General features: G+C 39.9%; 1 protein-coding gene across 1 annotated transcript; it reads right to left on the minus strand.

Moving 5' to 3' along the window:
- Window positions 1-6,571: 6,571 nt before the first annotated feature.
- Window positions 6,572-19,110, minus strand: mrpl39 (mitochondrial ribosomal protein L39). The gene is made up of 10 exons (XM_053615905.1): window positions 18,940-19,110; window positions 17,489-17,695; window positions 15,284-15,423; window positions 15,085-15,184; window positions 13,325-13,392; window positions 11,307-11,419; window positions 10,877-10,942; window positions 7,596-7,749; window positions 6,838-6,885; window positions 6,572-6,733 (listed from the first exon to the last, which is right to left on the minus strand). Exons 1-10 carry the CDS (start codon window positions 18,974-18,976, stop codon window positions 6,650-6,652), a joined length of 1,017 nt encoding a protein of 338 aa, XP_053471880.1. The 5' UTR covers window positions 18,977-19,110; the 3' UTR covers window positions 6,572-6,649.
- Window positions 19,111-21,624: the final 2,514 nt, after the last annotated feature.

Here is a 21,624-nt window from a genome sequence, read left to right on the forward strand (position 1 = left end):
GTCCCCATTTTACATATGAATAGGCTAAAATGTAAGATTATCAAGTGTACACCAGGCAGATCCTAATGCATGTGGATATATGTGCACAGGGGCCTGCTTTATGGTTTTGAACCTTTTGGTTTTCCACAACTCTCCACTCATCTCTCACTGCCACTCGGCATTGAGGAAGGAAGGAGTGAGGGCAAGAGGGAGAGTTACAATTTCATCCTGAACTTTCCATGAAACTGCCTTCTAGATATGTTCAGCAACATTGTTGCCTCAATACATGAGACTTCCGTCATAACCTTACTTCAGCCGTACGGTGATTCCTTAGAACAGCTGGAAATTGACTTTATTCAAGAGAAAATGTGTTAATGAGAATCTATACACAGTTGTATAGAATGTTTCTGTATGCTGTAGCATTACAATTTCCCTTCACTGGAACTAAGAAGCCCAAACCAGCATGACAATGCCCCTGTGCACAAAGCAAGCTCCATGAAGAGGTTTGGAGCAGAAGAACTCAAGTTTCGTGCATAGAGCCCTGACCACATCCACAAATTTACTGGAAAGCCTTCTCAGAAGAATGGAGGTTATTATAACAGCAAACGTGGGACTAAATCTGGAATGGGATGTTCAAAAAGTCCATATGGATGTGATGGTCACATACTTTTGGCCATTTGTAATGTCTTTATAGGTCTTTATGTATGTAAGATGAAAAGATGAACATATTAGACCTGCTGACCTTGTAACGGGTGGCACGGTGGAGCGGTGAGTATCATTGCCACCTCACAGCTCTTGGGTTCAATCCTGAACTCGGGTTGCTGTCTGTGTAGAGTTTTGCATGTTCTCAATGTGTTCCTGTGGATTTCCTCCTGGTTCTCTGGTTTCCTCCCACTGTCAAAAAGCATACGGGTGGAGTGAATGTGTGGTTGAATGTACATGCAAGGTGCCCTGTACTGGCCTCCAATCTAGGGTGTTCCTGTAATGGGCTCTAGCTCTACCACAACCAGAATACAGCAGTTAATAAAGTTGAATGAATGAAAGATCTTTTAACTGGATGTTTCACATATAACACAACCTTCGGATAATGTTGGCGAGACCTCTTTTTTTTGTGGTGAAAACCAAAGTGAAAGCATGTGCTAAACACAAGGTTGTGAAAGAGGTTACTCTCTCTATTCTACAAGAAACACGGTATTTCAACCACATTAAGAAGAAGAATAACCTAGCACTAATCCTTTTTTTTGGGGGGGCGACAGTGGTGGCTTGACATTTCTGGGTTACTGATCAGAAGGTCAGGGGCTCACGCCGCAGAGCAAGGCCCTTAACCCTCTCTGCTCCAAGGTTGCTGCATCATAGCTGACCCTGCGCTCTGACCCCAACTTCCTAACATGCTGGGGTATGCGAAGAAAAGAATTTCACTGTGCTGTAATGTATACGTGACCAATAAAGACTCATTATCATTATTATATCTAAACTAAGCATGCCCATTTCCATCAGATGTCTCCACTTCACACAAAGTGCAATTACAAATGAGAATTTTCAGACATACATATTCATAATGCAACATTGTTAGAAAACCTTTTGATGATGTAGAAATATAAAATGTGAAATTGATGAGGATAAGAATAAAAGGCACCATCACACTGCCACAGCTATACCCTGTTTCAAGGCCCAAGGGGATTTGCCATAAGACACACACACACACACACACACACACACACACACACAAAAGGTCAGATAGCAAAGTATCTCAGTTTATTCAAAAAGGCGAAAGTATATATATATATATATATATATATATATATATATATATATATATATATATATATATATATATATATACATATATCAGACAATAGTTTTAATCCTTATTGGTTAGACACAAATCATCAGACTGTCATGTGCCTCATCAACAATGTGATCTTCGGTCAAGGTAAACATGGCGGGCCGTTGGTACATCCCATACGAAGAAGTGAGAGCGGTAGACGTGTTCCTGTGATATCTAAACAAAGCATGCATGTAAACACTACATCCCATATGACAGTGCATTTTAAGTAGAAATTGGTATCACTTGGATGGATATTTTAAAAAAACTTTTTAGCTCAAGAATTAAAAAACAATCCACATTTTCAAGAAAAATTTGTGATAAATTGCCTCGAACCACATTTGGCCTATTGTAACTACAGATTCGCTACACTTGCTAACCAAGTGATTTGGGGTTTGTTTAGGCTATGATGCAATGGAATACAAAATAGAAAATGTCCAATATTAACCTGTTCATCTGTCCTCATGAAGATTGAAATCTTTGAGGCTTCTTTAAGGAACCATTCATGTTTCAAGAATCTTTGCATCCACGTTCCTGGAAGCACTTCTGCCAATAAGGCAATCTAAAGAACCATTAAAATATTTTTCTTGAACCTTTTGTTTCTGGAGGGAATTTGATGTATTTTGCATATTTTGAATTCAACAATTAAATTTGTTGCTTAACATTTGTTAGTTATTTGGATATGAAGATTAATGCTGAGAATGTGTTGGCATTGTGAAGGCATTAACACTGTTGGTTTTATGGGCTGTTGGTCAAACATCTCCACTGGCTCGACAACATGCAGCATGCAATGTGTTTTTCTTCAGGGAAGGACCAAAGTATCCCTTTACACACTTGCTTGTGGTCTGAAGTTTGAGCAAAGACAACAGCTGCTAGCCCAATCTCAAAAGCTTTGATTCATCGTATAACTTTACACCCCAAAAGCACAACACAAAAAAAGAGATAAGTACAAAAAAATAACCAACAATGAGAAATTTTGACACAAACAATAATGAGTTTTTCTGAGCTTTAGAAAACAAGCTATACTGTTTGAAATGTGGGACGAATTGAAATAATTGTGGAATCGCAACTTGTCAACTGCACAGGCATTTAAATCCCGCCACCTGTCCCCACACGACAGATGCACCAGTTGCTGAGAGGCTGACAGTCACACAACAAGGCCTTTGTCTCAGTTCAGCCGAAGTGCTGACCACCGACTTCGCCTGCACACACACTCTCACTTTCACACACACACAGCTCCAGCTGACCAGACAAGGCCAGACACGTAATACAGTAACACACCCCACTGATGTGCATGCACACACACAAAAACACACACTCCACAACATGTGACATTCCTCTAGAGCTTTAAAACCGAACAGATGCAGAGTTGGGTCATGTCATGTGATCTCACTGGCAGATCTGTCAAAAAAACAATGGTTAAATTTCTTGTTGATCGCAGGCTGACATATGTAATCAATCACTCCAGCTCTTTTCAAGCTGTCTAGTGTGTGTGATTGTCCGACACGAACTTTGACACTTTGACATGTTTACCTGTACTGAGAAATGAACAGAAACCTCACTTACTCAAAATTCACTTACTATAATCCAAATCTAGGGGCAGTTTCTGAATTCAATGTCAGTAAGCCTTTACTGTATGTTCAGCGTGTAATTCTATAGAATATCTTCATGAAATATTTAGTCGAAATCTATAAATGAAGCTCTAATATTGTATAATTCATTTTTTAAGGGATAGCACTCACTCATCACAGAGCACATGGATAACATAAAGCTTCCAAGAACGTTTAGGTAACTGGAACTGCTTTTTACTGCTTTATTGCTCCATTGTTAGAAAGTTGGATAAACTATATACAAGGAACTTGCTCATTTTGAGTCTGTAACTTATTTTTTGCTAGGTTTGACCTTGCAGAACTCTATTTAGATAGATTATGCCTAGGGCTGTCTGTCTCTTGTATTTCTTATTCCTTGTGTTTTGATATGGTGGGTCTCTGTTACCGAACACACCAAGGTCAGAGGCGATAACATTCCCTGGCTCAGCCAGTCATAAGCCTGCTTCTCTCTTTCCTTCCCCCACCCCTTCTCCCCCTCTCTACATAATCTGGCCTCTCAATCCCAAAATGGAGCTGGTGAAGATTTTCTGAATTTAAACTTCTGTTAGTGAAATGCTGATCTGAAGTTACTCCAACCATGCAAAAAAAAAAAACAACACAGAGAATCCGAAGCTCAAACACCAGTCTATTGGGTACTGACTCATCGTTGCCAAATTTGGTCAAAGTTTCTCATCCATTAAGTAGTCTCAGAATTGAAGTAAAACTGTACGCTTGAAGTAAAACTGTTTTGTGTTCTCTGTTTCTGTTTTTAGTACAGGGAACTTGTTTGTGGTAATCACGTGTGCTACAGATGCGGGGGACGGAGATGTCATTGGAATACTCCTTTAACCATCAAATGAAGTACATCACAACAGCTGCTTATAGACACGTGGTTCAAAGCTACAGAGTATAGACTAAAAAGAGTCGTGGACAAAAACTCGAAGTTTCTGAGCTGCTGGGAGTCATCCTGACATTTCTGCGATAATAATTTAGTGCTGTGTCAGGGGTTTGTAATTGATGAGAATTTGTACGGATATATCAAATGTTATCAGGCCCCAGCTTTGGGCATGAAAAAGTTTGACGACAGAGTGATGGGCAAGAGCTGAACCAATCAGGGGAGAGAAAGCTAGTTTGGTGGGAAGTTAATACAGTCAGGTCCATAAGTATTTGGACACAAGTTCTGTAATCTTGCCTCTGTACATCACCACAATGGGTTTGAAATTAAGCAATCAAGATGTGCTTGAAGTGTAGACTTCAAGGGGTTTAATAAGCCATTTAGGAATTACAGACAGTTTTTGCAGTCTCCCTCCCATTTTCACGGATCCAACATGACTGGAAACTTGACTGATAAGCAGTTTCATTGACAGGTGTGGCCTGTTTCCTCGTTATTTCATGACAAATTAAGGAGATAAAAGGTCTGGAGTTGATTCCAAGCATTGAATTTGCATTTGGTTGCTGTTCATGGAAACTCTCAAGAGGTGAGGTGAGGTGAGGTGAGGTGAAGTGAGGTGAAGTGAGGTGAGGTGAAGTGAGGTGAAGTGAGGTGAAGTGAGGTGAAGTGAGGTGAGGTGAAGTGAGGTGAAGTGAGGTGAAGTGAGGTGAAGAACAGAAATAAACAAAACAGACCTATCAGAGAGATAGCAGAAACTAGTGACCAAATCAACAATTTGGAAGATTCTTATGAAGAAGGAACACACTGGTGAGATCAGGAACACTAAAAGGCCTGCAAGGCCATGGAGGACAACCTATGTGGATAATCACAGAATTCTTTCCTCGGTGGAGAAAAATCTGTTTACAACAAGTCAAGAACACTCTGGAGGAGGAAGGCGTATCATTGTCAAAGTCTACAGTCAAGAGACGCCTTCATGATTGTAAATACAGAGGGTGTACCTCAATATGCAAACCACTGATAACACTCGAGTACAAAAAGGCCAGATTAGACTTTACTAGAAAACCTCTTTCTTTTTTTAAAAAAAAGAAAAAAAAGCTTGACTGGTTCTGATGCAAGATTAACTTGATGATTAATGATGGGAAGAGAAGTGTATGAAGAAGGAAAGGAAGAGCTCACAATCCAAAGCATGCCACATCATCTGTCATACATACGGAGGAAGTGTTACAGCATGGGCGTGTACGGCTGCCAGTGAAGCTGGGTCACTGGTGTTTATTGATGATGTGACTGCTGATAGAAGAAGCAGGATGAATTCTATATGTATGGAGCTATATTTTCTTCTCTGATTCAGCCAAATGCTGCAAAACAGATACACAGTACAGACGGAACCCGATGGCTTCTTAAGGCAAAGAAGTGAAATGTTCTTAAATGTCCAAGTATTAAAAATAATCCTGATATTTATAATTGTTAGTTTGTCCAATAACTTTTGAGCCTGTGAAAATGGAGGGACTGTGTAAAAAATGGCTGTAATTCTAAACGGTTAATGCAGTATTTTTGTTAAACCCCTTGAATTAAAGCTGAACGTCTACACTTCAATCACATCTTGCTTGCTTCATTTCAAATCCACTGTGGTGGTGTACAGAGGCAAAAATTACAGCACTGACCAAGTAATTACGGACATGACTGTAAATGTTAGTTACCTGCTCCTTCCTCGTTATGAAATTTGTAGCATTACCCAGTTGTGAAGCTTGTTTTATCTAAAGAGATTTTTTTAAAAAAAAAAAAAACTAACTAGTTTTGTATTACTTCAAATATTGCCATCGGTATATGTATTTTATCCACCACTCATGACAGATCTGTCCTCTGTGGTGTGTGTGTATATAGAGATATATATATATAGAGAGATATATATAGATAGATATATATATATATATATATATATATATATATATATATATATATATATATATATATATATATATATAGGCTAGCTGGTCTGTGAGCTAGATTACATTCAATGGCCATACACAGTTTTTCCTGTAGATATGAGCACCATTAACACACACGAGACACAAAGGCACTGCTGCTTGATCAGGCCGTCACAGTCAGAGCTATCCAGCTGACCATGACTAAAACGACAAGCTCTTGTTTAAAGTAATACTCGGTAGCTGTGACAATCAAGTCAACGTCAAATCTCTTTCACAAGTAAGTTTGGAAAAGCACATTTCCACCAGACAAAATGATATTCCAAAATCTTACATCCATCAACTTTAAAAGAACACACCAAAATGCCATGTGTAGTTTATTCAATAACAATACTACACAAAGATGAAACAGGAATTTTATATGCGCATGATTAGTTGCAGGTCAGTGTTGGGAAGATGAGGGAGTGGTTTTGGGAGAAGGGGGTGTGGTCACAGGTCTAATGGCTGCAGATGAGGGAATCTCCACCTGTAAGGTAGAGAAGTTGACTGCTGTTACACTCAGTCCTAAAAATAGCAGTAAGAGCGAAATGATCGAAAGTACAGGTTTAGTCAAGTTCGCATTAGTCTTACCAATTTCTCAGCTCTCTTCCTCAGCTTCCTCCACACTGCGTGGTGAACCTGGAGGAAAAATAAACAAGGAAACATTAGTTAGACACAAGATGCAGTTCTGCTCAGTCTAATTCTTTACATCTCTATAATACTGTTTAAAGCACACTCATTATTATGCTCACTTGTCATCCAGTAGTTTGGTAAAGCAAATACAAATGCTGTTTTCTCTGATTTATTGGTATTCTTATATATGTTTGTTATAGTCTTATAACACACTTCAACAGCGGTGCCAGATGACATCATCATCTATACTAATACAGCATACAGTTACCTGAACTACTTCAGAAGATTTTAATGATGTGGCTTCATACCAGTATATATGAAAGGGTGCTTCTGGGAGAACCCTTAAAACAGAAGGTTTCCCTTTCAGAAATGGTTCCAAGTAAAAGCTCTTTAGAAAGCTAGAACCTTTATCCAGTCCATTCCAAATCCCTGGATGAACCCTCGATTCAGAATGACGATGAATCCGTTAACCATTATAGCAGTCAGAGAAATATTGGATAAACAAAATATAAACCGACACCATGATTTTTTGGGTGATACGCATGCACCAGTGTCATGTGTGTATAAAGTATGCCTTTGTAATAGTATGTCATTTATTCTGTTTATGTTGAGTTTTTGTCATTTTGACCAGTACATGTTCAAGCACATGTTCTTTACTCTGTCCTACACCCATACAAATAGCTGGATCATTATTACTGCATACATGATTACTGTACCGTGAGGTTCAGGGGAAGTGAGAGGCCCTGGGCTCGGCGCTGTAAACCCCAGCGTCCTTCTCCAAGCGTATGCAGTGATGTTACTTCATACTGATAGCACAGACCTGTTCTGGCCACCAGGGGGCCCTCTGATAGTGTCACATGCTCCCCACACCTGAAAACAAGGTTCTTATCAACACTGCTGGCAAAGTTTACATGAGACTCAAAACAGCAAAAGTAATTTTTGAATTGTTCTGTTTCCATTCAGCTTTTCTTACATATAAAAACAGGGACTGTACAATAATACAATATATCATTATTTTCACTAATGGCGTGAAACGTAGTTTGAGTGTAGTTTGTAATAAGTATCTGAAGATTTACATGTGTGCGACTATATATTGATTGGTGACCATAGAGTGCTGTGAAAAATTATTTGCCCCATCCTGATTTCTTCTGTTTTTGTGTATCTCTCATACTAAATAGTTTTGGATCTTCAAACGAATACAACATGAAACAAAGGCAACCTGAGCTGCACAATAGTTTTTTTTTCTTGAAGCAAAAAAAGTTATCAAACACCTATCACCAATGTGGAAAAACTAATTGCCAATTTCCAGAATGCAGCTGCTAGAGTCCTAACTAGAACTAGAAGGTACGACCATATCACACCGATATTATCAATACTGCATTGGCTCCCAGTAAAATCTCGCATTAACTATAAAATACTTTTATTAACCTATAAAGCACTAAATGGTCTCGCGCCACAATATCTAAGCGACCTTTTGGTTTTATATGATCCGCCACGCCTACTTAGATCAAAAGATGCAGGCTATTTGACGGTACCTCGAATAGTGAAGGCTACAGCAGGGGGAAGAGCTTTCTCTTATAGAGCCCCACAGTTATGGAACAGTCTTCCTATTAGTGTTCGGGACTCAGACACAGTCTCAGTGTTTAAGTCTAGGCTTAAAACGTATTTGTTTACTCAAGCCTACCCTGACTAGATTCTGTTCTACTACTTCGCAGTCATAATAATCTTTTTTCTCCCTCTCTCCTTTCGCCGAGCCCCACATGAATTTATGGAGATACTAGAGATCCAGATCCTTTCTGCCTCTGGATGGAGCTCAAATCTTCTCTAATTCCAGACTGCTGGGACTACGGCTGCTCCTAACGCCATACAGACTTCATATAAATCCTTTTTATATGAGTTTTTCCTTGCCACCGTCACCACTCAGTGGCTTGCTCAGTTGGGATAAATTCGCACCTTTAATATCTGTATATCATGTTGATATTTCTGTAAAGCTGCTTTGAGACAATGTCTATTGTAAAAAGCGCTATACAAATAAAATTGAATTGAATTGAATTGAATTGCCCCCTCTTAAACTTTTTGTTTAAGCAACTTTGTTTGTGCAACCTTTTGCAGAATTAACTAACCAAATGCTTCCGATTACTGGAGATCAGTCTTTCACTTACTTCTAGGACTAGGACTTACTCCTATGCTTTGGATCATTGTCTTGCTGCATAATCCAGTTGCGCTTAAGTTTCAACTTACGGACTGAAGACCGGACGTTCTCCTTTAGGATTCTCTGGTAGAAAGCAGAATTCATGTTTCCCTCAATTATTGCAAGTTGCCCAGGCCCTGAAGCAGCAAAGCATCCCCACACCATCACACTTCCACCACCATGCTTGACCGTAGCTATGATGTTCTTTTTGTGGAATTTTGTGTTTGGTTTACGGTGTTTGGTAATTGGACTCCTTTCTTCCAAACAGTTCCACTTTCAACTCATCAGTCCACAGGACATTCTCCCAAAAGGTTTGAGGATCATCAAGGTGCATTTTAACAAAATTCAGATGAGCCTTAATGTTCTTCTGGGTTAGCAGTGGTTTTCTCCTCACCAGTCTTCCATGGATGCCATTTGTCCCCAGTATCTTTCTGATAGTGGAGTCATGAACAGTGACCTTTATTGATGCCAGAGAGGCTTGTAGGTCCTTTGATGTTGTCCTTGGTGCTTTTGTGACTTGCTGGATGAGTAGTTGCTGTGCTCTTGGAGGAATTTTGGAAGATCAACCACTTGTGGGAAGGTTCACTACTGTGCAGAGTTTTTCCATTTGGAGATAAAGACTCTCTCTGTGGTTCTTTGGAGTCCCAGAGACTTTGAAATAGCTTTGTAACCCTTCCCAGGCTGATGTATTTCAATCACCTTCTTCATCATCATTTCTGGAATTTCTTTCCATTTTGCCATAGTGTGTTACTGAGTAAGACCTTTTAACCAACTTCATGCTGTTGTAAAGGTTCTGTTTAAGTGTTGATCTGATTGAACAGGGTTTACAGTAGTCAGGCCTGGTTGTGTCTAGTCCAGCTGAACCCCATTGTGAATGCAGCTTCATAGATTTGGGGAATTTGTAACTACGGGAGCAAATACATTTTCACACAGGCCCAGTTGGTATTGGATAACTCTTTTGCTTCAATAAATAACATTATCGTTTAAAAACACTGCAACTTTGGGCTTAACCAACAACAATTTGGAATGTTCTGAAAAAGAAAGAAACTTCTGGTGTACTGAACAACACACACTGAATGGGTCAGCCAAGGAAAACAACAACAGCTGATGACAAACACTGTGACAGCTGTGAAGAAAAACCCAAAAACAACACCAACAACCTCCACAGGACAGGGATGAAGGTATCACAATCCACCATTGGAAGAAGACTTTGAGAGGAGAAATTTAGAGGCCATACCACAAGATGAATCAGAAAGCCAGACTAGAATTTGTAAAGAAATACAGAGATGAGCCTCAAAAGTTCTGGAACCAAGACTGGCCAAGTCAATCACCAGACCTTAACTCAACTGAGCAGCAATTCACCTCCTGAAGAGAAGGCTGAAGGGAGAAACCCCCCCAAAACAAACAACAATTGAAAAAGGCTGTAGTAAAAGCCAGGAAAAGCTTAACAAAAGAAGAAACCAACAATCTGGTGATGATGTCATTGAGTCACGGGCTTGACGCAGTTAATGCAAGCAAGGCATATACAACCAAATATTAAGGGTTATTTACTTTAAGATTTATTTGTTCCTATATTTTTGCTCGCCTAGAAATTGGGTGGTCTGATACAAAAGGTTCTATGTTTCATGTTGTTTAACAGGTCTAGATGTAAATACCAAGAAATAAAAGCTGAAATCCTAAACTCTCGTCTCATCCATCTTTTGATCTCAAACCCAAATGTCTTTGGTGTACAGCACAAACAACAATGAAGTTGACGTTCCAGTAGTCTCCGAGGGGATTGTATGTGTGTATGTTGTGTGTCCTGACCTGTATAGTGACACTGTGCCACTGGGGCAATTAGCAGCCATTTCTTCCACCTCCTCTTGTTTATACCTGCATAGTGAAACAAAGATGTTTTTAATGTGTTATTAAGAAAAATGTTACGTGCACTCAGATTTCAACTCATGATGATAATTAAGGAAATATACTTTCCATAACCAACTTCTTACAGGGCAGAGCAAGTACCATACAGATACTGCTCAAAATAGTCATGCGTCACATAACTATAACTTAATACCATGAAAGATTACACATTAAATTAGGATTAGTTCTTCCATTCCTTACTCATACTACTCTTACTTAATCGTTTGGTGTAATACTGTTCCACTGGCTAAATGTAGGCAGACATCAGAAAAATATGAGTACATACAGCCTGCTTTTTAACATCACGGCTTTTCAGTCAGAAAGGAGGAGGTACCTGCTATGAGAGAAGATCTCCAATGCTACAGGGGGCGTCACCTCCAGGGGCTCCCAGGGTAAATCTTTAAGCATGAGCTGCTGAGCTTCACAAGTTAATGAGCGCAGGTTCTCCTGTGGGTCAATCAGCGGCAGAGTCAAAGAAAGTTGCACACAGGTTTCATCATTAGTCCATAACAGCTACGTGCGAAGGGAAATTTCCCAGTTCGTCTCTGAGAGTTATCAGGGTTTCTGCAGGTATCATCAAATCTAATTGAATGCTTTTTTGCTTGTTAATGCCTTTTTAAACATTTTAATGCAATCCATACATGACCCCATGACAAACCACAGATACTTATATATATATATATATATATATATATATATATATATATATATATATATATATATATATATATATATATATATATATATATATATATATATACATACATACATACATACATACATACATACACACACATACGATAAATTTTTAAAAATACCCATGTCCCAAATTCTGAATTGTAACCGTTCAATTTGACAATGATGATGATAGTCTTGGATATTTGAGAAAATCTACAAAATTTAAATAAACTGTATCATTTACATTTACAGCATTTGCCAGACGCGCTTGTTCAGAGCGACTTGCATTTATCTCATTTATACAACTGAGCAGTTGAGGATTAGGGGCCTTGCTCAAGGGCCCAGTGGTGTCGGCTTGGTGGTGCTGCCGGTCAGAAGTCCAATGTCTTGACCACTGAGTGGTGGTAGCGCCCCCATCACTCTGAACAGCTTAAAATGTCAAAATTTATTTGCAGATATTTCTAAACTGATTGAACAAAGTACCAATCAACCAGATGTTGAATGCTAGACATAATGAAAGCTCAGGCCATGACTGGAATAAAGCCATTAAGTTTCTGTTTGTGTAAATCGTACCGCCATTGAATACATGTGACCTCCTTCAACTATAACCCCAAGTTCGATCAGTCTGGACAGTGAAGGAACAAAGAAAACACCTCAGAAACGCCTTCAATGGATGCGCATGAGTGGTGCTGCACGGCAGTGTTCAGACACCAGAGCACCTTCGCCTGCGGTGTCGCATGCCAACCAAACGCTGCTCGAAGGTCACTTGATTCTCCTTCGTTAGCGTCTCCGCTGGAAACAATTGCCACTACAGCAGCAGTTGTGGTGTTTGTGGTAGAAGTAGTTGCTGAAGAGGTCACTTTGTCAGTCATGGCAAAGTAACTAGACATAGTTAATTGCTGTTTGCCTTTTAATGGCGTTGACACCCATTGTACCTAGCTTACATACTTTTTTTTTTTTTTTTTTTTTAAACAAACAAACACTGCAAAATCCTTCTCCATGTTGATCACCAACAGGCTACAACCATGTCCTAAATTCTTCATCTTCCAGCCATTTTTGCTGGAATTTGCACTTCACCATTTCTTTGTGACTTTACAAATTTACTTTCTCTGCTCCAAGTTTTACTTCTCCAGGTCCCAGCCCACCGCCGTCCAAGCATCCGGCGTTACGGCAATTTTGCACCAGCCGAAGGCAATTACCAAACTGGTTCCACATGTTTATCACTACAATGTACATATTTTGCGACAGCAAATCAAAGTTATTAATTATGAAGGCTACATTAAAAATAAATTGGTAATTTTATTTTTTCTTCAAAACTATCTAAAAGATTGTAATGTGTGTAGGAATAAAATGTAATGACTTTTAATGCCATTTAAGGCCTTAATTTTTGCTAAAAATTCATTTAAGGACTTTTAGTGCTTTTCAATGTCCCACGGAAACCCTGGTTATGCTAAGAATGATGTTATTCCCACTTGTATTTGCCCTGTGCATAAGATTATGTTTACAGAGGCCTTATTGTTTGAACTTGCCATCAAATAAAACATCATTTAGCCAAGCTGAATGTCTGAATTACTAAAGCATTGTTTCAGAACAGAATATTAACAGTTGTTATTTGAATTATTATTGGAGTATTAACATTATGACCATACTAGGCATGAATTATAATATACAGACCTCTGATGGAGTCCAGGAATCCAACCGAGGATCCAGGACCACGTCACAGCAGAAAGCACCAGCAGTCACTAAAGACATCGAAACAGCAAAGACGCATTACAGCCAATACTACCACCTAAAAAATGAGAACATAAGCCTATACAGCAGCCTCCATTAATATTGGCACCCTTGGTAAATATGAGCAAAGAAGGTTGTGAAAAATTGTTTTTAATATTTAACCTTTTGAACTTTTGTTCAAAAAATTCACAAAAATACTCTGCTCTCATGGATATCAAACAATTGTAAACACAACACAGGTTTAGAAAAAAAAATTTATTATAGGTATGCAACAAATATTGGCACCCTTTTAGCCAATACTTTGGCCCATTTTAAGCTTTCTGGCAGAGACAGTCAGGTTTTCATTTAATATCTGTTGATATTTGAGTCCATGATACCATGTATCCTAATAAAATGTCCAGGTCCTCTGGCAGAAAAACAGCCCCAAAACATTAAAGAGCCGTCACCATATTTAACCGTGGGCATGTGGTACTTTTCCATATGGCTACCTCTCTGTGTGACAAAACCACCTCTGGTTCCAGTTCCAGTAGTGTCTGGCAAACTGAAGACGCTCGAGTTTGTTTTTGGATGAGAGTAAAGGCTTTTCTCTTGAAACCCTTCCAAACAGCTTGTGGTGATGTAGGTGACTTCGGATTGTAGTTTTGGAGACTTTCTGACCCCAAGACACAACTAACTTCTGCAATTCTCCAGCTGTGATACTTGGAGATTTTTTTGTCCACTCGAACCGTCTAGTTCACAGTGCGTTGAGACGATATAGACACACGTCCAATTCCAGGTTGATTCATAACATTTCCAGTTGACTGGAACGTCTTAATTATTGCCCTGATGGTGGCTTAAATGGGCGTTTTCAATGCTTGTGCAATTTTCTTATAGCCACTTCCCATTTTGTGAAGCTCAACAACCTTTTGTCACACATCACAGCTATATTCCTTGGTCTTACCCATTGTGATGATGTTTCTAGTCACCCAGGTGTACTAAAAAAAAAATATACTTCAAATATATTTTTCTCATATGAATTCATATGGGTGCCAATAATTGTTGCACACCTATATTTAACAACTTTTTTTTTTGGATGTTGTGTGTGTTTGCAATTGTTGAGTATTTTTGTGAATTTTTTTAAACAAAAGATCAAAAGGTTAAACAATAAAGACAAAGTTTTTAACAGCCTTATTTGCTCATATTTATCAAGGGTGCCAATATTACTGGAGGGCACTGTATATGTTTTATTATGTTTCACTTGTCTGTAGTAGGTAGAGATCTCAACAGAACACAAAGAAATGTAATCTAAATAGCCTCACATATGTACTCTAGAATTATTGGCACCCTTTGCTTAAACATATGTAGACACTAACTATGGACACACTTCAAGAAAACACAATACACAATATCATTTAACATGCAAGCAACTCACATCATCATATCACATTATGCTTTTTCAACAACAAAAACCATTGTAGCCTATAATTTTTGCCACACAGGGTTTTGAGAGGATTTTACACAAATCATTTTCCTCTTGAAGGGTGCCAATAATTCTGCTGTGTTCTGTCTAACACCTAAGCTAGTGTAACTAACAAGAACGTAAAGCAGATGGAGCTAAAAGTTGGTAGATTGGGATATCACTGAGTAATCTGTCAATATGTTACTGAAACACTTGTATGTTTGCTGTGTGTACTGTTTTATGCTCTGAAGCTTTAAATGTGTACCAGGAACTTCAGGAATCTTCAGCAGGTCCACACTGTACTCCTCCTTAAAGGCGTCGTCAAGCACTTGGCCCAACAAGGCTGCACAGGAGCGCCAATACGCCTAACACACGCAAATACATGTATTGATAACGTAGAAAGAAAAAAAGATGTTCCCATTGCTGCACCTCAAATTCCCCACATGTCAGTAGAGGTTCAGTACCTGGTTAACGAGCTGAGGATTGGCATCTTTGAATGTGAGCAGTGTGAGCGAGCAGGAGCGAGTGAGCGGACGATGCATGTGCCATGGCTCTCCGTCCACCAGGGCGAGAGCTGCACTCGTTACGTGCCATTCTGTCAAATCTGAAACGTGAAGCAAGACAAACACAAAATGACGACAAGAAAGGGAAAGAAAAAAAAAAGAAGAAACAAAGCAACAAACGCTCAATTCAATTTTAGTCAAGATGTTTTTAAAGTGCCGGTTTTAAGTAAAGCACTACATTTACAGCATTTGATAGCACTCCATAAACTGTTCCATGCACAACACCTAAAATTTTACCTCCTTATTGTTATCACTATAATGAACTTATTATGGCTCATGGAGCATCCAAAACCACATCAAGAGTCCAGTGATTAAAAAGGCTTAACAACTCATCTGAAAAATTCAGATGCCACACATATTTGGCAAAGCAGCAATTACAACTTGGTCCTTGTTCACAGATGCTAGTCTTGAGTCTTCATGCATTCCTCACAATAAGGAAGGATGGCCTACTTTACTGCACCATATCCACCACAACCACCACAACCACGACAGCTAGATGCCGAGTCCTCCAGTGGAATTGGGTAATTTTGCTTTTTCATCCACAACGTAGGGATTTGGCATTTTGCATACATTTGGTTAATTGTATCTATGAATATATTTCCCTATACCAATGTAGATATCATTTAATTTACCTTCTCAACTTGCCTAGTCTTTCTGCAAAGATTATGCTAGGTAAAGAATGAGCCAGGTTAACAAACACGACTGCAATACCCTGCATATTTCTGACGACTTCTGAATACATCACAGCAAGCACTACTTGAAATAAAACATGAAATAAAGAAGAAACAATTAAATGTAGCATGTTTAGAATGTAAGCCACTTTTAAGACGTATTACTTGTGACCACTTTCCCATACAGTTTAAAATCTATGGTCCAGGGCTCCCTGGTGGGACAAGAGAAAAGAGTTCACACTTTATGAGTTCGACTCCTTGTAATGCCTCAGTCAATGTAGTCATTGTTTTGTGGATGGATGAGACCATGAATGATGGTTTAAATGAGAAGTGTTATGTTTGGAGAAAGGAAAACACTGCATTCCAGCATAAGAACCTTATCCCATCTGTGAAACATGGTGGTGGTAGTATCATGGTTTGGGCCTGTTTTGCTGCATCTGGGCAGGACGACTTTCCATCATTGATGGAACAATGAATTCTGCATTATACCAGCAAATTCTAAAGGAAAATTTGCAGCAAGACAACCACCCTAATCACACAAGTCGTTCTACCAAAGAACGGTTAAAGAAGAATAAAGTGAATGTTTTGGAATGACCACGTCAATGTCCTGACTTTAATCCAATAGAAATGTTGTGGAAGGACCTGAAGCAAGCAGTTCATGTGAGGAAACCCACCAGCATCCCAGAGTTGAAGCCGTTCTGTACTGAGGAACGGGCTAAAATTCCTCCAAGCAGGACTGATCAACAGTTTCAGGAAACGTTTAGTTGCAGTTATTGCTGCACAAGGAGGTCACACCAGATACTGAAAGCAAAGGTCCACATACTTTTGCAACTCCCAGATATGTAATATTGGATCATTTTCCTCAATAAATAAATGACCAAGTATAATATTTTTTGTCTCATTTGTTTAACTGAGTTCTCTTTATCTACTTTTAGGACTTGTGAGAAAATCTGAAGATGTTGTAGGTCATATTTACGCAGAAATGTAGAAATTATAAAGGGTTCACAAACTTTCAAGCACCACTGTATGTGGAAGAGAGCAGATAGTGCTTTCCTCCACGTGTGCAAAGCTGCCCTGTGATGCAGCATGAGCAGCAGCTTAAAAAGATACAGTGGCTGGAGTTATGTGTCTCAGAGGAAGCACATGTTAGATTTCTCTGGTTGGTAACTGTTGTATGATGAGGAAGAGCTGGCTGGTGGGTGGGAACTGGGAGGTGACCAAATTGGAAAGAAAAAAAAAAATCTATGCTCCAGCTGGGTGATTATCATATGCTTTATGATTATGATGTACAATACAATAAGGTAAATCCCTTATACCAATCTTCTGTTTTATCCACAAACGGCTGCAGGTTTCCATCCCAGCCAAATACCTAATAGTCACATATACCCAACACTCATTTGAAGAGAACTAATTAAACAAGTGGAGTTTTACTCACGTCTTGCGCAGCTATATGGCGTGGACATGCCCTTGTTCATCACCAGAAGTGTTCCCTGTAGCCCCGGGGCATCCATGGTCACCTCGATTTTCTCAACGCGGGGATACAGTGAGCGCTGGCGAGCTTGCTCTTTGGAGAACAAGGTACTACGCCAACTGCGCAATTCAGACGCAGAAAGACGCTCAGCTGCCGCACTGGACACCAAACCTGCAACGAACACACACTCGTCTTAAGAGTTTAAAGAGAAACAAAAGCTAAGAGTGGGCCTATTGATTATTTAAATAATAATTACATAACAGAATAAAATGAATACAACACAATAAATACAAGACCACGTGCTTGCAATTCAGTATGAGATAGATAAAGTACATAAAGGTATAAGGTACAGTACCAGTTAAGTTAAGACACAACTATTCACAGAAGGATTATTGGCATCAATGAACATAAATGAACACCAGTTAGGTGCGTCCAGACTGTTGCATGCAAAACAAACACTGAGATGGAGAAGACTGACAATCCAGAGAAAAGGGTGGAGGCTGATAAAGTGATTAAGTGTGTGACGGACGGGTCATATGAACTTTTTAGCGTGGTTGGTTGGAGAAATGCAGAAATTGTAGTTTCCACTACAAACAACATTACAAACCATCAGCTAACCATTACATCCATTACCATTACTGGTCCTTAATGGTATCCACTAGACATAATGTGCCACCAACAGAAGGTGACAGACTACTAACAGACCTACAGGGACCATTACAGTTTCCATTAAAATCAATACAGTTGCTATTATAACCATTACCGGTCCTTAATGGTATCCACTAGACATAACATGCCACCAATAGATGGCAAGAAATTACCATTAGAGACCCACAGGGACCATTACAGTTTCCATTAAAACCAATACAGTTGCTATTATAGCCATTACCATTATTGGTCCTTAATGGTATCCACTAGACACAACATGCCACCAATAGATGGCAAGAAATTACCACTAGAGACCAACTGGGACCATTACAGCTTCCATTAAAACCAATACAATTCCCATTATAACCATTACAAATTCTATGAGGTTTTCTATTGTTTTTTCAGCAGGGAGATTATGAGAGATATTATGATAGTCTCAGTATGAAGAAAGGTCTTCAGATAAATTACTAATCGTTGTTCTGTGTCTTGTGCAGTCTGAGCAGCCTCGTGTTCCAACAATCATTTGGATGAGACACAACTTGGTAGTTTTTATTGCTACCGTCACCTCTGTCTCGCCCCACAGGAATCTAAACCTACAGACGGGTTTGTGTAAAGCTGCTGTGTGATCCTGTGTACTGTTAAAAGCGCTATACAAATAAAATCGAACAGTAGGTTTACACCATCCAGGTTGGAGATGGTGTTTAACTACAGGAGTCCAATCAAGGTCAGCAGCGTCAGTGGGAATGAGATTAAAGAGACAAACTTACGGCGCTGCACCATTTGACACACTCTCTGACACGCCATGTCAATTCCTGTTTCAAACGAACACTGATTAAGTAATGTAAATATATATACACACACACGACTCTGTAAAACTAATAACCAATCAATTACTGCGCATAGAACGCTCCATGCTTTAACATCCGCTGTGTGTTCACTGTAATCATTCCGTGTTCATGCCAGGAAGCAAACTTTAGGTTCCGCCTCAACAGCAGTTTATATAGCAATACCGAGGAGTCACCATCTCTTCTTCTAAAGAGATGAAATTATCTCCATATCTTATCATATCTTACCCACTAGAGGCTGAGTACCTGTTAACAAAGTTATTAACAATACGTGCATCGTTTCATTTGCTTATGCTTTTGAACTGATGGATGAAAATAGAGTATTAATTGATGTAGTGTTCATCTCCAAAAATGTCAATAAAATACTGCGATGGACTGGCACCCTGTCCAGGGTGTACCCTGCCTTGTGCCCGATGCTTCCTGGGATAGGTTCCAGGTTCCCCGTGACCCTGAGAAGGAGTAAGCGGTAGGGGATGGATGGATGGTTGGATGTCAATAAAATAATCTAACAAATTACCCTGCTGAAACAATAGAAACCATCACAGAGATTCTCATGGTTTCCACTACAAATCCCATTACAATGGGGGCACGGTGGCTTAGTGGTCAGCATGTTGCCTCACACCTCCAGGGTTGGAGGTTTGATTCTCGAACCCGAGTGTGTGATTGTGCCCTGCAATGGGTTGGCACCCTGTCCAGGGTGTACCCTGCCCTGTGCCCCGAGTCCCTGGGATAGGCTCCAGGCGCCCTGTGACTCTGTGTGGGATAAGCAGTATAGAAAATAGATGGGTGGATGGATACCATTCCAAACCACCAGCTAACATTAAAACCATTACTACTGTACTATGGTATCCACTAGACATAACACGTTCTCCCCGTGCTTCAGAGGTTTTCTCCGAGTACTCCAGTTTCCTCCCCCAGACCAAAGACATGCATGGAATTTAACCGTATTGGTTCTACAAAGCACTTTACACTGTTTCTCATTCACGCATTCACACCCACACACACACACACACACCCATAACAGCAGCGCTACCATGAAAGGCATTAGCCTGCCATTGGGAGCAGTTTGGGGTTCAGTGGACACCTTGGCATGTGGGTCAGGAATTGAACCGCCAACCCTGCGATTGGTGGACAACCCAGTCTACCACCTGAGCCACAGCCCCCCCACTGTAGTGGGTAATTGTCTGTAGTGTGTGAATGAATGTGATGGGTTGGCACCCTGTCCAGGGTGTCCCCCACCCTGTGCCCCAATTCCCCCTGGGGTAGGCTCCAGACTCCCTGCTATACTGTGTGGGATAAGCTGTACAGAAACTATATGGGTGGATGGATGCCCTTACAAACCACCAGCTAACCATTAAAACCATTACAATTACTTAATGGTATCCACTAGACATAACATGCCATCAATAGAAAGCAGCAAATTACCAGTAGAGACCCACAAGGACCATTATAGTTTCCATAAAAACAAGTACAATTCCCATTATATAGTAACTATTAAAACCATCACAAATTCTATGAGGGTTTCTATAGCTTGTTTCAGCAGGGTGGTCTGTTTACATGGAATCACTGTTTAGGTGTTGCTAAGATTTTAAAATGTTAAAAATCATCATAGGGGAAAATGTGAGAAAAAAAAGCGGTAAAATATTTTTGTTTTAATTGAGCTCTGTGAAAAGTTAAAGAGCCTTGAATCATTCTTTCAAGTAAGTGTTTCTACAGAATTCAGCAACTACACTACAGGCTTGTTGTGCTGAGATAGCCATCAAGACCTTGGTTTGCACTATTGCTTTCACTAGCCTGACGTCTTCCACTCGAGCGGATCTGCTGTCTCAGATACTGCCTGCGCCTTGGGTCTGGGCCCTTGGACTGAGTTGCCAATTCTCCGGAACACAAGAGCCCATGGTACACTGGCCTCATATGCGCTTAGGTAGAAGGGGTTCCGTGAATGGTGTGCACCTCATCGGCTGGGTCTGGTGCATACACGGTCAAAGATGCTAATTATTCTTCAGGGTCTGCTAGACAGCAAATACACGAATGCTGGGTGTGACAGCCATTGATTGCACCACACCACATCTCCATGGACAGCATCTCTCTATTAATGCCATTCTAAAAGTGGTGAAACAAGCTTTATCTGAAAAGATTCCCTGTAGGTATAGGATCTCCCCATTGTGCTGAAGTCTATTTAGCTACCTCTTTACAAGACTGCTTAACTGAATAGATATCTCTAAAAACTTCCTGTTTGTTAACACTTCGGTTTACTACACTGGTAACCAGTGACTCTCTGAAGTGAGCTTGTGGTTGAATCTGGGAGTTCTGTCCAAGGTCATAGCTCCTTTTTATAAGCAGAGGCTGGGTCACAGGGTGCTGAATGACACTACCATGGCCTGTAGGTGTCATGAGGAGCACCTACAAAGTGCATCTGCTTCTCCTGGGTGTTATTTAGAGGCTTGCCATGCTAAAAGCCTGTACTGCTTCTACCTAGACTTCACTGTGCACTTTCTCTAGGTTCTACAAGGATAACATCAACCCTCCCACTGGTGTAAGTGCAGGGGTAATCTGTGACCTTTCATTGTTGCTATTGTTTGCATGTGTTTTCCAAGCGATTCTTGC

This window comes from Ictalurus furcatus, chromosome 26 (genome assembly GCF_023375685.1).
Source record: "Ictalurus furcatus strain D&B chromosome 26, Billie_1.0, whole genome shotgun sequence".
Classification (NCBI taxonomy): Eukaryota; Metazoa; Chordata; class Actinopteri; order Siluriformes; family Ictaluridae; genus Ictalurus; species Ictalurus furcatus.